Source organism: Paramisgurnus dabryanus, chromosome 4 (assembly GCF_030506205.2).
Source record: "Paramisgurnus dabryanus chromosome 4, PD_genome_1.1, whole genome shotgun sequence".
Taxonomy (NCBI): Eukaryota; Metazoa; Chordata; class Actinopteri; order Cypriniformes; family Cobitidae; genus Paramisgurnus; species Paramisgurnus dabryanus.
This window is the reverse complement of record NC_133340.1, coordinates 1055754-1071562: the sequence shown is the minus strand read 5'-3', so window position 1 is coordinate 1071562 and position 15809 is coordinate 1055754. Positions and strand designations below refer to the sequence as shown.

General features: G+C 36.0%; 2 protein-coding genes across 3 annotated transcripts in view; one reads left to right on the top strand and one right to left on the bottom strand.

The window, feature by feature from the left end:
- The window catches only part of LOC135785866 (serine/threonine-protein kinase N1-like), a 62750-nt gene extending 57310 nt beyond the window's left edge, over positions 1–5440 (bottom strand). Inside the window, exons 1-2 of one of the 2 annotated variants that reach the window (XM_073814193.1) lie at positions 4973–5440; positions 4745–4887 (exon numbers count right to left, since the gene is read on the bottom strand). In XM_073814193.1, the coding sequence (XP_073670294.1) occupies positions 4745–4765 (21 nt within the window). In that variant the 5' untranslated portion in view covers positions 4766–4887; positions 4973–5440. The remainder of the gene's footprint in view (positions 1–4744; positions 4888–4972) is intronic. The other variant, XM_065295473.2, reaches the window with a different exon arrangement.
- A 3220-nt stretch (positions 5441–8660) lies between these two features.
- LOC135786155 (UPF0575 protein C19orf67 homolog) lies at positions 8661–13043 on the top strand. The gene is made up of 6 exons (XM_065295848.2): positions 8661–9232; positions 9460–9604; positions 11905–12005; positions 12199–12369; positions 12470–12631; positions 12748–13043. The coding sequence occupies exons 1-6, from the start codon at positions 9147–9149 to the stop codon at positions 12890–12892; spliced, it is 810 nt and encodes a 269-aa protein (XP_065151920.1). The 5' UTR covers positions 8661–9146; the 3' UTR covers positions 12893–13043.
- The last annotated feature ends 2766 nt before the right edge of the window (positions 13044–15809 follow it).

Here is a 15809-nt window from a genome sequence, read left to right as displayed (position 1 = left end):
ACATAAATATAGATGAAAAGGTGCATGAGGTACCTAACTGTAAAAACTGCATACATTCCTGGTCATTGATTTGCCATCATTATTGACACAAACAATATGCAGTCGCGTTAAAAGCTGGTGAAGTAAAGACAGGACAGGAAACGGGAAACTGGTTTACTCTTACCACCCCATTAAGCTGGTCTAATGCATAGCAGGAACTTACTTAATAAAACACACCGATGGACAACACAACAGGATATTTGAGTTTGCATGGACGAGGCTTTGCAGAAAGCTCTAGCACATAACATTAAGTTCTGTCAACCCCATCTGTGAACAAGTAGTGTGGTGAGCAAATAAACTGTTGGATAATACGATGGACGAGTCTGATGCAAAATCTCCTGCTGTGTGTGTGAGAGGAGAAGGAAATTTGTGTTGCATCTATGAATAATGAAAAGCTGAGGAAGTTCTTAGAAAACCAGAAACTTTTCTCATTATGTGACTTGGTTGTCATTCAGTTGCTGACATAATCACATTCCTCCTAACAGTTGCTGCTTACTCATCCTTTGTGTGAGGCTTTGCCCTAAAGACATTAGGAGGGAAGCTTTATGTAACAGTAAGAATCACTACCACATTACTAGTGCGTTTTCCATCTGTCCCTGACAAGTGTCTCCTAACACATGTCTCTTTGTGTATTCTCTTTCTTATCCCGTAGGAAACGGTACAACAGGAAACAACGTCCCTGGACCTGTGATAAGAAGAGGGGTCAACTAAATATATCTTAAGCCTGGAGTGTAGTCTGTGTACGTGAATGTATGCGCACAAGTATAGTTTATTTGACTCGTACGTGTACACAGACGTTGGACGCATGCGCATTGCGACAAAATGTAATGCATCTTCTGGGCTACATACTACATTCTTCTGTAGGCACATGCGTGACCTACGTGTACAATGTATGCAGGGTTTCAAAAATCTGTCCGTGCTCATGCAGTGTACTCGCACTGTACGTGGAAAAAATACCTATACTTCGGCCTTAAGGTAATGCTGGGTTTATGGGGGCCATAGCCCATCCATATAATTTTGTCCGGACCCCAATTTAAACAGTGGTTCTGCTCCTAATAACAATGTTCCATGTTCGCCTACAGTCATACAAACTGAAAAGTTCAGACTGGTGAAAAGTAGGCAGTGTAAAAGTCTAAATGTCAAAATGGTAAAAAAAAACTAATAATAGGAGTATTGTTGCTGCTGAGTAATTGTGGGAATTGAATGTACTTATTTGGTAACACTTTACAGTAAGGTTGTATTTGTTAACATGAATTAATGCATTATAGCTAACATCAACAATGAACAATACTTCTACAGCATTTATTAACCTTAGTTTATGTTAATTTCAGCATTTAGTGATACATGTTTAAAATCAAGAGTTGTTTCTGTTAACATTAGTTAAAGGCGCTCTAAGCGAATAATGTGCGACGTCACTTCCTGTTGATGTTTGAACTGTTTTCAAACAGACAGAGCGTAGCTAACTCCTCCCCCTCCCTTCCGTGCTTTCATGAACGCGCCCAACCCCCACCCCCAAATCCTTCTTGTCGTTTATTGGCTGGAATACTTTGTTTTGTTTTGTGATGCTAGGTTTGGCCATTTGTTGATATTGCCGTTTGTGAAGCCTGGGCTGTCTACAGAGATCGCGTTTTTTTACAGTTTGATCAGCGGACAGGCAGCAACAGATAGTGAGGAGATGTTTCCGGTATGTAACAAAAAATGTTTTAAGGTCTAAAACGCTTCAATTCGCTTAGAGCACCTTTAATGTACCATGAACTAACATAAATTACACTATTGGCATTTAAGGAATAGTCTACCCTTTTGCCTTATTAAACTATGTTATTACTTCAACGTAGACAAATTAATACACACCTATCTTTTTTCAATGCGTGCACTGTACAGAGCGTCGTGAATGTGTTAGCATTTAGCCTAGACCCATTCATTCCTATGGTACCAAACAGGGAAGCACCAAACACTTCTGTGTTTTCTCTATTTAAAGACTGTTACATGAGGAGTTATACCAGTAAGTATGGTGCCACAAAATAAAACTTTTTTTTGTACCATAGGAATGAATGGGGCTAGGCTAAATGCTAACACATTCACAACGCGCTGTACAGTGCACGCATTAAAAAAAGATAAGTATGTATTAATTCATCTAGGTTGAGGTAATAACATAGTTTAATATGGCAGAAGGGTAGACTATTCCTTTAACAGGCAATAAAGAAGATTAATAAATGCTGAAACTATATTACTTATAGGATTACTCAACTACTTTCATAAAAAAGAAATCATAATGATTTACTCACCCCATGTCATCCAAAATGTTGATGTCTTTCTTTGTTCGGTCGCAAAGAAATAAGGTTTTTTGAGGAAAACATTCCAGGGTTTTTCCCATTTTAATAGACTTTATTGGACCCCAACAATTACAGTTTAAATGCAGTTCAATGCAGATTCAAAGGGCTCTAAACGATCCCAAAAAGGCATAAGAGTCTTTATCTACTGAAACGATTGTCATTTTCGGCAATGAAAATAAAAAACATGTACCTTTAAACAACTTCTTGTCTTGCACTAGTTGTGTGATGCGCCAGCGCGACCTCACGTAATGCGTAATCACATCAAAAGGTCACGCATGACGTTTGCGAAACTACCGCCCCAGCCTTTACAAGTGTGGAGAAAGAGGACCGTTTCGATGTTGTTGTATGTGGAATAATACTATTTAATATTTTTGTTTCAGTGTATTGTTTAAAACGGTCCGCAAATGTACGTTTCACATATGTAACACATGACCATTCGCCGTGCTTACCAAATATGGAAGGTCCCGCTGGCTACTGTTTTGCTACATTAGACCCTTATGCCTCATTTGCGATTGTGTACAAGTCGCGTTGAAACTGCAATTTTAAACGGCATTGAAACTGTAAACTGTTGGGGTCCAATAAAGTCTATTAAAATGAGAAAAACCTGGAATGTTTTCCTCAAAAAACATAATTCTTATCGACTAAACAAATAAAGACATAAACAACTTGGATGACATGGGGGGAGAATATTACCAGGATTTTATTTTTATGAAAGTGGAGTAACCCTTTAATGTTACTTCATGTTAGCTAATGCATTTACTAATGTGACAAATACAACCTTATTGTAAAGTGTTACCACTTATTTTACATACAATTTAATCAAAATGTGTGATATATGTATTATTTATTGACAATAGTGTTGGTAGATTTTGAAACACAAACTTCTTTAAGAGTTCTGTTTTGTGTGTGTGATGACTATATAATTGCAGGAACATTTGGTGTCCAAAAATAATTGTATGCGCTTTTTAAAGGTGTGCGCTTTTTATCTGATTTTAAATGGCTATATTTTTTATATTTTAATAGATTGGTACTCATTGTCATGGATCACAAGTTGTTATTGTCCATATTCCATAACTATAAAATATTTTTTGTCTTATACTCAAAATTATAATTTCCTGATATCAAAATTAGCCAGTTTCAATTCGGTTACTGACTGCAACGTTACATACTGCGACATAACCATTTGAGACAAGAAGAAATAAATTACTTTGGACACTAAGGGGCGGTTTCCCAGACAGGGCTTATCCTAGTCTAAAATGCATATTTGAGCTGCCTTAATTTAAAACCACTTTGTACTGACATTTCTATCAGTGACATTGTTCTCAAGATGCACTACAGTGTTGTTTTTTGTAAGGTTTGTTTGAAAATAGCACTTAAATGTCCTAAAATAACTAAGGCCTGGTCATGGATTAATCCTAACCCTGCCGGGAAACCGCCACTAAATGTACCTGCAATTATATCACCCCTAATAGTAGTCAGGTTAAAAGTGCTACACAACAGTCTTTAACAGTTTTAATCTGTCTAACCATGATGATTTTTATCTTTTTGCCAACGAATCTGGTCAGCATATGTGGCCACGTTACATGACAAGTACTGTAAGTCTGGCTCACATTTCCATAAACAAAAAAAGAAATATAAAATTGTTCTATGAATCAGAAAACCTTTAACATTTTCCACATGTTCTCCGTACCACCAATGTAAAGTGTCATGGTAATTTATGAAAGATCTAAACATAACTTTTGATTCATTTAGAAAAGATTTCATACCCCCAACTCTTCGACAAGCCACCATAAGGAGTGTGAGAGAAAACATAAATATTTGCGTTTAACACAGAGAGAGCTGGTCTGAAACAGAGCAAGCTTTCAAGATAAACAGTGTACAGCCTAAACATTTTGTCTATGTTTAGCCACCAAAATGTCCTTTTACAACCTAATGGAAAATAAATGACCCTTCACATAAAGGGTTGAAAGAGAGACATTACTTGGATCAGTTTTTCTCAGCAAACTTCCAAGGGGGCATCAACATTTTTTAAAACAAGACAAAAGCTAAGTTAAAATAAGTTAAAACAACTAAAAATCAACATAGCTCTTAGTGTTTGGCTAGTTTTATAATGAATTAACATATTTTAGATATGTTAAGCTATGTTAAGTTTTATTGGGCAGAATCTGTGAATGGGTTGCCTGCTTCACATATTGTTGTGGACAATAGGGGGCTTGAAGTAAAAAAGACTGAGATTCCCTGACTTTACACTAGACTGAAGCCTTCTCCATTGTCTGTCCCAAATCCATGGGATTACTTCTGCTGTAATAAACCATGATCATGCAACATTGAGTCATTGCAGGTTTAAGAGAATGAAACATCAGTCGACTTACTTGGATTGAGTCATTTGCCATGGCTGTATCTATGGTCGGGACACCCAAATCAGCCTTTTCCTCTTGGTAGGTTGTCAGTGATCGCCAACAAAGAGGTCCAATGCTTGTGTCAGCTCGCAATGTAACTGTGTAAAATCCAGCACCTTATAACCAGTTTATTGAAACTCTCCGCTTGTAATAAATGTTTTTGCATTACTGTCAGACCTGGCTCAGCTCCCGTTCACTTACCTCCAGTCAGGGGCCAAAATTAAAGAATTGCGTGAATTAAAAGCATCAGCTAAATATATTGCAATATTTCGATCTTCAGACTGCACCTCGATACCAAAATCTCGCCGTAAAGTCGCACATATTGGTCCATAACGGCATCTTAACGTACTTCTGCTGGAGCTCGTCACAGCCGCATACATGCACCGCGCTCGCGGCTTGCACGGGGCAGGGTAAACGGGCAAGAAAGTGTCGTTTCTCTCATTGCATCACTCGAAAACACCCACGCGAGTATTCATCGCAACTGCCGAATCGTCATCAAACTAGGCCCGGGGAGTCCACATTAACAGCAAGAGAAATATAATAATAAACCGCTCCGTCTCGCCTCTCTGTATGCCTCGCGCCAGTGATGATGGCTCGCGCGGGAGGGTCGTTCGTTAAACCCGCGGGTACGCGCACTGTGGACTCAGCCAGGGCGCCGGTTGCGTGCTCCGGCGGGCCACGTGACCTCGCATTGTGTCCACAGGCAAATGAATTGGTTTCATCACACTCTTGTGGCAAGGCAACATTTCAAACTGTTGATTCACGCTGCAACATATACATGTTCAAAGGTCAAACTTTGCATGAACTGAAAAAGTGCTGTTAATGAAATGGTTAAAGAAATACTTAAACAAAACGGTGCTTTATAAGAACTTTAATGACAAGTATATGCTGTTTTGTTTTTTGAGCTAGCCCTTGACAACATTCACTTTCATTGTAAGGAAAACAGCAGCACAAATATTTACTCTCCTCTTAGTTACATGGAAAAACAAATAACTACATTTCGGGACTATAGGAAATAAGTTAAAGGGGACATTTAAGGTTTTTTTAATATGTGAAATAAATCTTTGGTGTCCCCAGAGTACATATGTGAAGTTTAAGTTCAATATCATATAGATAATTTATTATAGCATGTTAAAATTGCCACTTTGTAGTTGTGGACAAAAATGAGCCGTTATGGGTGTGTCCTTTTAAATGCAAATGAGTTGATCTCTGCACTAAATGGCAGTGCCGGGGTTGGATAGTGCAGACTAAGGGGCGGTATTATACCCTTCTGACATCACAGGGGGAGACAAATTTCAGTGACCCTTTTCACGTGCTTGCAGAGAATGGTTTACCAAAAACTAAGTTACTCGGTTGTTGTTTTTCACATTTTCTAGGTTTATAGAAGCACTGGGGACCCAATTATTGCACTAAAACATGAAAAAAGTCTGATTTTCATGATATGTCCCATTTAACAGGAAATTTATTTGTATCTAAACTATTTTTAAAGGTTTTAAAATACTTACCTGGGCAACATGTAGTGTTTACTGGCAACTTGAATAAAACAAACAGAAATTGATAAAGACCTTTACAGAGGAAATTTAAAGAAAATCATTATTCTAAATTATAACAATAAGCTTATATTAAATTATAAAATATAAGCAAGCATGTGACGCTCACTGAGTTTTTTACTAACAGATTTTTCATAAGATAAATAATTTACATGAAAATAAAAACATTCATATAATTCTTCCTTCATGTTGTTCCAACATGACACATCAGATTGAAGATTTTGTTCATTATCACTGAAAAAAAGTAGAATTTACTTAATTTTTATTTTGCAAGTTTTTGCATGCATATTTTTCAAGTAAATTTCACACATAGAAATTAAGTTAATATACTTAACTAAGTTAAGTAAAATTGCACTGTATAAAATATGTGATATATAATGTATAATATTGTTACCAAAACATTTAAAGGCTTACTTGTTTAGCAAAATCTTCCTCTGAAATTCTGAAATCTCTTTTCTTTACATATTTATTGTTATATACCACATTATGATAAGCAAGTAAGAAGAGGTCTCAGTGCTGGCATATCACAGTTATCATTCGTTGAGTGAAGTAACATCATGATTTTTATTGTGTCACCTACAATCTTTAAACAAGCACCACTCTTCTGAATGATGGTAACCACAAAACTCAAAGAAGAAACAGACAATCTTCTAAATCTCAAAGATAAATGAACATAAACACATTAAGTCTTTCTTTTTAGTAAAAAACACATAAAATAGTGTTTAATTTTACTCTCCAAAAGCATTCCCATGCAAAGCATGCTGGGAACTACTGCCAAGTTTATTGCCAATTTCCTTCTTACAAATTTAAATGGATTATAACATTAAGTTAAATTTACTCAATAATGTTTTATTTAGAATTACCTAAATTACTCAAATTTTTATTTTATTTTGGTTAAAAAAATAAGAATACTTTATTATAGAGTAGAGTTTAAAAATTTTATTTTGCACATAATCATTTTTACAAAGCTTAGTAATAAACCTCAGCACATTTCAGGGCAACTATCAATCAAACACTTTGTGAACCCCATTCACTTTCACAGCAGGGCCGGGTCTACAGGGGGGCTGGGGGGGCATTGCCCCCCCAGATTTTCCTTCTGCCCCCCCCAAAAATGTCCAGCCAATCTTAAAATAACAGAGTCTCTTTACACAAAAAAGATCTTCTTTAGGCAAGTGCTAGCGTTTTAAGCTCCCGCCCACTTTCGTCTGATTAACTTGTTCAAAGCTTGCAGGTCTTTTCAGCAGTATTTTAGTCACAGGAAAAGTACTACTGTTCTCTATGACGGTAACTAAAAAAAAACGCATCTTTAAAATATGTATCAAAAACAATGCAATTTAGTATAACATAAACGTAATAACCCAACACATATTAAATTAAAACTTTTTTTATAGTAAAACATGCCCAAAATAGCCCCTTATCCTTTCTTAGACTCACCTCATTATTTATTCATGCAAATACAACAGCCAATGGCAAGTCTCCAGCAGCATTTAATGTGTTTGTTTTAGACGTAGTTCTGTTTATTAAAATTAGAATATGCAGTTTGGTTGTGGCATACTATATAGTAGATATAATGATATAAGATGGTTATACAGTAAATATACAGTATTGTAACAGCTGAGCATCGCGTACAGTGCAGTTTTAAAATCAAATTTTAGCGGTTTTGTCATCGTATGAATCATTTTAGTCGAGAAATGGCTGCCCACCCAAAAATCCTGACTGCCCCCCCAGTCCAGCAAGCCTAGTACCGGGCCTGTTTCACAGTATTTTCTCCTATGGAAGTGAATAGGGCTCACGAAAGGTTTGGTTATACATATTCCTCAAAATATCTTCCTTCGTGTTCATCAGAACAAATAACTGAATACAGGTTTATAACAACATGAGAGTGAGTAAATGATGACAGAATTAAAATTTTGGGGTGAACTGTTCCCTTTAAATCAACATTGCATTATAAGGTAATTGATTTTAATGAGTAGATTTAATGATTAGATAATAGAAATCATAACGTTAAAACATATATAATGTATAATTTAATTTGAATTTACACTAACTTGTCCGTTAAATTATATATTTTCATTTTAATACTATGAATAAGAGCATAAAACAAAATTTTCAACAGGCTGGACGAGTTGCGGGGTCCTAGCAGAGTGGGAAAAGGAAATACAAATATGGTCATGTGTAAATAGTGCGTAATACTAAATCGCGACACTTCGGATCAGTTAACTTTATTGTTTGGATTTATTAGGTTAGTCACAGGAACAGCATGATATTTCATAAGAAGTCAACAATTACTTAAGACAGTTATTCAACATTTCAACAGTTAGGTAAACCGGTTAGTCAAGTTTCTGAAATTGTAGGTTTACACTTATATTTACCTTTACAGGTTTACATCTCAGTATGATTATGTTGCGTGCTAAGCTAATTACTGATATTACTGTTGACGTGTTTATAAACGGGTAATTATCAATTATATGGGCAACACCAGTCTTCATTTACCTTTGAATGTGTTTTTAGATTAGTTAATTGTAACAGTGGTTGTGGGCTAGCTGACTAAATCATGATGGCTAGCATTGGGGACGATGAGTTGTATTCATCATGCAAGGAAGATGAAGAAACCAAGTCTTTAACAGAAGCGATGACAGGACAGATTACATTGGAAGGTAAAAAAAATAATATTATGACGGGGGAAATCAAAACCTCACTGATGCTTATCAAAATTGCTCATCTTGTTGGCAGAGGACAGTGCGGTGGCGCCATCTTTCGGTGATGCGAGGTGTTGTTTGGTTGAAGACGCAGCGAATGGTTCAACTTATCAGGAACAGAGAGTGATGGATGAAAAAATTGCTCCCATCGAACAACAGCTTCAGTACTTGCTGAATAAGGCAGATGAGTTACAGGCAGAGCTGGTGTGGAGGTGTGATTTTACCTAGAAAACGGGATTTTAGTTCATTTATAAAGTGCCATTTATATAACAGTTAAATTACACTTAGATGTCCTGTCCAAACTTCATTCCTTAACAGAAAAAAACATATTCACAGTAAAGACATAAAAAGTGTATGCAAAACTGATTGTTTAACAGTCAAAAGGCATTTGAAAAAAATAAATAAATATGTTTAATTTTCTATATTATGATTGTTACAGTCTAGATGGCTTCCAGAATGATGGGCTGGCCCATATTATTACAATGTTCCTGCAAACTTGCCAGCCATATTTCACTTACCTGGAGTCCACAGCAAGAAACTCCCACCCTCTGCACTCACCCCTTTCCATATACATACGCACAAAGGTGAGAGTCACTTTGCACTGTAGGTAAAAATCGAGCCCCATTATATATCAACTGTATAATTGTGTACACAGAGAAACAGCATGGTTTAGTGAATGGTACTCAAAAAAGTCATATAGGTTAATAAGGGGCGGTTTCCCGGACAGGGTTTAGATTATGCCAGGACTAGGACTTAGTTATATTAGGACAATTAAGTAGTTTTTACAAACATACTTTACAAAAAAAATTACTGGTGTTAATCTTGAGACCAAACAATGGCATTGATATAATTTAAGATATGTAGTGAAAGTTTAGACATCTAAAATAAGCATTTTAGTGTGGGATTACCTTAAACCCTGCCGGGAAATTGCCTCATAGTGCTTTTTTACAATGTTTTATTGCTTTAAAGCAGCTTCACAAGAAAGACAAATAAAGGGGAGATTGTTGAATATATAGTATTATTGCAAATCTCATAAAAAGATAATAATCCAATTAAATGTTATATACTTTTTCACTGACTATCAAACATAAGTAAATTAATATAATAAACTAGACATGCATTCCATTTTACATACAAAAAGCCTTTAACCCCTTAGCACAGTGGTTCTCAAACTTTTCCGGCGTGCGGCCCCCTTTGTGTACGGGGACCCCCACTTGCGCCCTTCATGGCCCCCCAAAATTTATGACATAAAACAAACTTTTTGGTGTAGTAAATTATATTAGATTAACCTTCTTAATTTCTATATAGTAATATTAACGTTTATTGAGAACTAGATTTTCCTAAGTAACATTATGATAAATACACAATTTATGTACAAAATGAACTGTGTGGAAATAGTAAGTCGTATTATATATTTTCTTGTATATTTTAACCATTTTATAGTCACTGCACTTAGTCCTAAAATAATTAAGTACATTTTAATCAAAAACTTTAGCGCGTTCAAGTCAAAAATCTGAGTTCATTTAACTAAAGCATATAAAATTCATTAAACTAAAACATTCAAGTGAAATGAACTTAAATTTATTTAAACATGTTATAAGGAATACCCACAATCCTTTGCGCCTGGGTATTTTGATTTTTTAAAGATTTTTCACAGACAAAGAACTGATAACTTGAAGTACTTAACTATTTGTTAATAAAATGTCATAAAGGTTTAAGGTCTTATATTATTCATGTTGTTTTGTTGTAAATGATAATTTTGTGAAGTCGCCGTTCAGATAATCAGTGTTTCCTTACATGAACTCTGTTCAGAACATTTCATTGTATTTCTCTCCACAGTACTTGACAATGCATGTCAAAAACACAATTTTGTGTGCGTTTCTGTGGTGAATCAAGCTTATTCAATGACTGACTTATGGTCAGTCATGAATTTTGTGTTATAATGCCATTTATAACACTAAGAGTAATTAAGTCCATAGAACTATGTTGAAGAAAATAATAAACAGTAAATACAAATTGACCATACAACAGTAAATAAGATTTATTTAATATTTTTAGGACAGCAATGCTTCAATATTCAAAAAAAATTATAGACTTTACCTAAACGATTAAAATAAATCTAACTTCTTAAATAAAACTTAATTATTTAACAAATGTTTTTCATTTTTCAAATGTTTTTTTATTTCACTTTAAAAAAGCAGAAAATTTTACTTTAAAAAGTTTGTGCAAATTGTTACAAGGATTTTTATTTTTGAGTACATTTTACACTTTTTTTGTATAGTAGCCTTATTTTTCTGAGGTTTAATGACACTGAATTCATAATAAATTAATGCAATTTATAAAATGTCATAAAACCAGGGCCCCTGGCACCATCTAAGGGACCCCCAGTTTGAGAACCACTGCCTTAGCATTCCTGAAAAAGGCTAAAAAACCTAAAAAGGACACTAATTGTACCTGCTGTGTTGATTGTATCTACAAAGGTTTTTATCAATCGAATCACAAGAATCTCAGCTTTCCAAAGTTATGTGACATGTTTCTCTTTTTGTTTTTGAGTTGTTGTATGTCATTAAGTTTTTTAATACCATGAGCAGCCATGTTAAAAGCATAAAGAAATTGTAGCAACATCAAATTTACCCCAGCACCACACACTTACAAATTTGAAACAGTGATGCCTTTAAAATTGTAGCGGGACCATAACAAGATGCTAAACTAATGTCAGCAGTTCCCTAGTAAGCAAGCCAACTGCGGCGAAACTCACTTGTGGCAGGTGCGAGTGACCGAAAAAAGACAAGTGACTGAAATAAAACCGTGAACATAAGAAGCTGGGAACTCTGTAGGAACATGCAGGAACCCTAATGTTTGCTTTCTTTATGTCCCATTACAGCTTTTGCAGTTCTCGCAGCAACTGTGCTCTCGTCTGGAGCAGCTGGTGTTAATGTATGCCTCCTTCAATATCATCTCTGTAGAGGAAACTGATCCAGAGAGGTACAAACGTATAAACTATAGATGAAGAAGATACTGATCTCACCTAAGCACAAAGCAAGACAGTATCCAGGAGTCCTTTAAAAGAGTTAAATAAGTTCTTACTGCCTAAGGAGGTCACACTAAATAATGACTTTTGTCTGAAGAACCCAACTTGTTCTGAAAATTGTAATGTTTGTGTGTGTGTGTTTTACAGTATCTCACACTTCTGTATTGGCCAGTCTCAAATAGACAACATAAAGCTGTCAATTTTCCGGTACTCTTGCCCCACCCCTTTTCTTGCCTCAGCCAGTACCGGGCTATACAAGCGTATGCGCTGGAATGTCGAGCGAGAGATAGAAGCGGAGGGATGTCACAGTGAAGAATTGTGCGTGATTTTTAAGTTTCCATGACTAACAATGTCAGAGATACAGCCATTTAAAGTAGTAGTTCAAATTTACCCATTGTCACCCACCCTATCTCCACAGTTATTTTCTGTGTTTTGAGGATGTACTCAAGGAAGAAGACGACGACACAAGAGAAAATAATGAAGGACAGACAGCAACAGAGAGAAAGAACATAATGATGAGAATCTGGTCTATTGGTCAGTGGATCCAGACATACCCTGAGTCTGACGACATCGCTGACTGGTAATGAAATGCCTTCAGTCACAAAAATAATTGATTTTTAAATACCTTACATATATCGCATCTGACATAGCAGTGTTGGGTTAGTTTATTTTAGCATGTATGTTTATGTGTTAAAGGGTGTTGTGTCCAGTCCCTTGTGGTCAATACAAGCAGCTGTTGTGTCTGGGAAACGAGGAGCCGCCATCTTGCACTGCCACAGACTTCCTGCTGGGGGTGCTGCTGTCTGAGGAACTAGATGTTACATGTGTCACTGAAACATGAGGTTGTACATCCACGAAGCCTCTGGTAAAGACTAAGAGTATTGTTTACATTTGTTAGTTTGTGTTGTTAGCAGTTGTGATGCTCCGATTTTCACAGTTCAAATGTTTTAGCCTATTTTTTTTCTTAACTCAGCGTTCATTTTACATTTGGTTTGTTTGTGTGCTAGCTTTGTACTGTATCATTTTTACTGTGTTTTATGGTAAACGACCCACACATTCAACAACGCAAAGGTTCAAAAATAAATGTTCCTTCAAACCATCTTTATTTTTCATGATTGAAACATTAAAATACACATGCCTTCCAAGAAATCTATTACAAAGTTTGGAAAAAACAGCTTGCAGCCCTGGCTCAATATTCACTTCTCTCTATAAAACAGTAAAGAAACGACATAATCCTTCATTACAAAATAATAAATTACAAAAATTTACACAAAAGCAGAAATATACAACACAAAAACAGGTAATTTTCTATGCGTCTTTGGACATTTGAAGCAACACATAACAAAAACAAATTTGCAAAAGAGAGGGCAGAACATTATGAATCAGGATGTTGTATTTCTTAAATCTCCTTAAAATATTTTTGTGCCTCCTAATAAATTTTCAGTGCATTTTACTGCTGGTTTCTGTTGATACAGTAGCTTTCCCTGTGCATTATTATATGTAAAAGTTACATAGTAGTTACAGTAGCTCTGTCAAAAATAGTCTGAATCCACCTCGAATTCCTGATAAAAATGGAAGTGGTTTCTTTTATGTACCTAAATGTAAAGATTAAAAGCAGTTAAAAATCACTTGAAGTACTAAATGTTATCTAATAAACTACTTCACTGTACTAGAAAAATCGGCAGTACAATTACAATAATCTCCCATTGTAATACAGCAAATAGAGTTTTACTTTAAAACATCTTCCCTTTAAAATAATGTAAATCGTACCTTCAAATATGATAAAACAGTTCATGACTTTGAAGCTAATATTGAGTTGAGTCAAGTTCAGATGAAAGAAACGAAGTGAGGTTTTCAAAAGAAAATGACAAATAATACAGGATACGTTCCAAATAAAACTCATCAACCCGACACAAAACTTTAAACACAGAAAACTGACACTGAGATTCCTGCAGAATATTAATCTAGTCCAACTGTAATTTATGTCTATAATCTGAATTCAATTTGTAGCCATGTGTTCCTTAAACCCGGCTTATTTACATCGGAGAACAACGCTAGACACAGATCAGTAGCACATAAACAAATACACTAAGAGACAAATTTTCATACATACCAGATGAGACAAACCCATCATCTAAAGCAGTGTAAAAGTCACAGTGTATGAGAATATGTCACTCATTTTGCACTCCAGCACTCTGAAAACCAAAGTCTCAAGCACAGCAAATCTGAAGACATGAATTAAATTGCATAACGCCCCATTAAGACAGCCAACGACCAGCAGTAGCGAAACCGGGCGACTTCCGTTGGCGACCGTATGGGCGTGTCCAGCGACGCGAGAAAGTTAAGAAAAGTTTAACTTTATGCAAATGTCGAGCGAATTTCGGGAGCGACTACCAATGAGAACGAAGCAGTGGAGTTCACGTCATCCTTCTCTCGTCAATTACTGGCATGTATGGTACTCGTTTGTTTATGACAAGCAGATTTAGAAACGCCTTATTGAAAGAGACGGGCAACACACAGCGATAACGTCGCTGGCTGTTTGAATGCGGCTTAACTGTTACATGTAAGATTAGTTTTCTTTCAGTAGCTAGACTGTTACATTAGTAGACTTCACATTAGAGAACTGCCGAGCTTGGTTTGTCTTAAAATTTAAGCCCATTTTCTTATGCAATGGTTCTCAACTCTTGTCCTATGGATCCACAGCATTCAACATTTTGTATGATACTACCCAGACAGCTAACAACTCTGGGCCGGATCCGGGTCAAAGTCAGCAGCTCTGGTGGAGATCCGGCCCGGGGTCGTCTGCTGTCTGGGTATGATTCATATCATCAGCCTTATCAGAGCAGAGAGATCGTTGTACTAAACTGATATTGTCAGTTAAGGGAGATGTACAAAATGTGCCGTTAATGGACCGAAGTTAAGAACCACTGCGGTAATGCATTATGTCCGTTTGAATTACCTACATTGTTTTGGATAAACATAATGGGAATAAAAACAGTCCCTTTTCTACATTCATAGTTCAATTGAGGTACAGTGTTCGTAGGGTTCACAGTAAATTATTTAATATATCTGCAGTTTTACTCGTAATACCTTATAAAATCCCTGTAGCACATTATTCTGGCTGTTTAACTCAGCTATTTTTACAATATTACAGCAGTTTAGAGACTTCAGATAGTTAAAGACCACCACAAAACCAGCTTTATAGCTTTTTTGATATTAGAATTATCTCAATAATGTTCCTTTTTCCCTTTTTTTTTAATTTTAGCAATACTGTTCTGTATACTTTTACAGACTTATAATAATTTAATGAACCAGAACTATACCAGCCATCTTCTGCGAATGTACTTCAAATACCCTCCTCCTTCAATTAGTAGTTTAAACCGTGAAATACCCATTTAATCTGAATTGGAAACCTGTACGATTAAATCTTTTTCACTCTAAGTTGAAGAAATCTATCTGAGAGTCCATTTTACGTCGACCATCTTAGTCTTTATGAAACCCACAATGAAGGCAAGATGCCAACCTAATGACTAAAAGATAAATGTATGGAGTTCAAGCCAAGCCGAGATTCCCATTAAACTTTTAGGAAATGGCTTTTTGGCACAGGGGCAGGTCAGATATGGCCGATCAATTTGGCAGGGAGTCTGTATGAGGGAGGGTATCATATTGTAGTGTTCTGTTGTTTTTGGATGGGTAGGGATGTGAGAATGGAAGCTCTTACTGCACTTGAATAACTGCCAGGATGAGGATAAACGAGT

Excerpts from the sequence above, each read along its gene's own strand:
- LOC135786155 (XM_065295848.2), top strand. The coding sequence starts at position 9,147 with ATGGATGAAAAAATTGCTCCCATCGAACAACAGCTTCAGTACTTGCTG. Across the intron at positions 12,006-12,198 it reads GAGGAAACTGATCCAGAGAG|TATCTCACACTTCTGTATTG; the intron begins GTACAAACGTAT and ends TGTGTTTTACAG. Across the intron at positions 12,370-12,469 it reads GGATGTCACAGTGAAGAATT|TTATTTTCTGTGTTTTGAGG; the intron begins GTGCGTGATTTT and ends CTATCTCCACAG.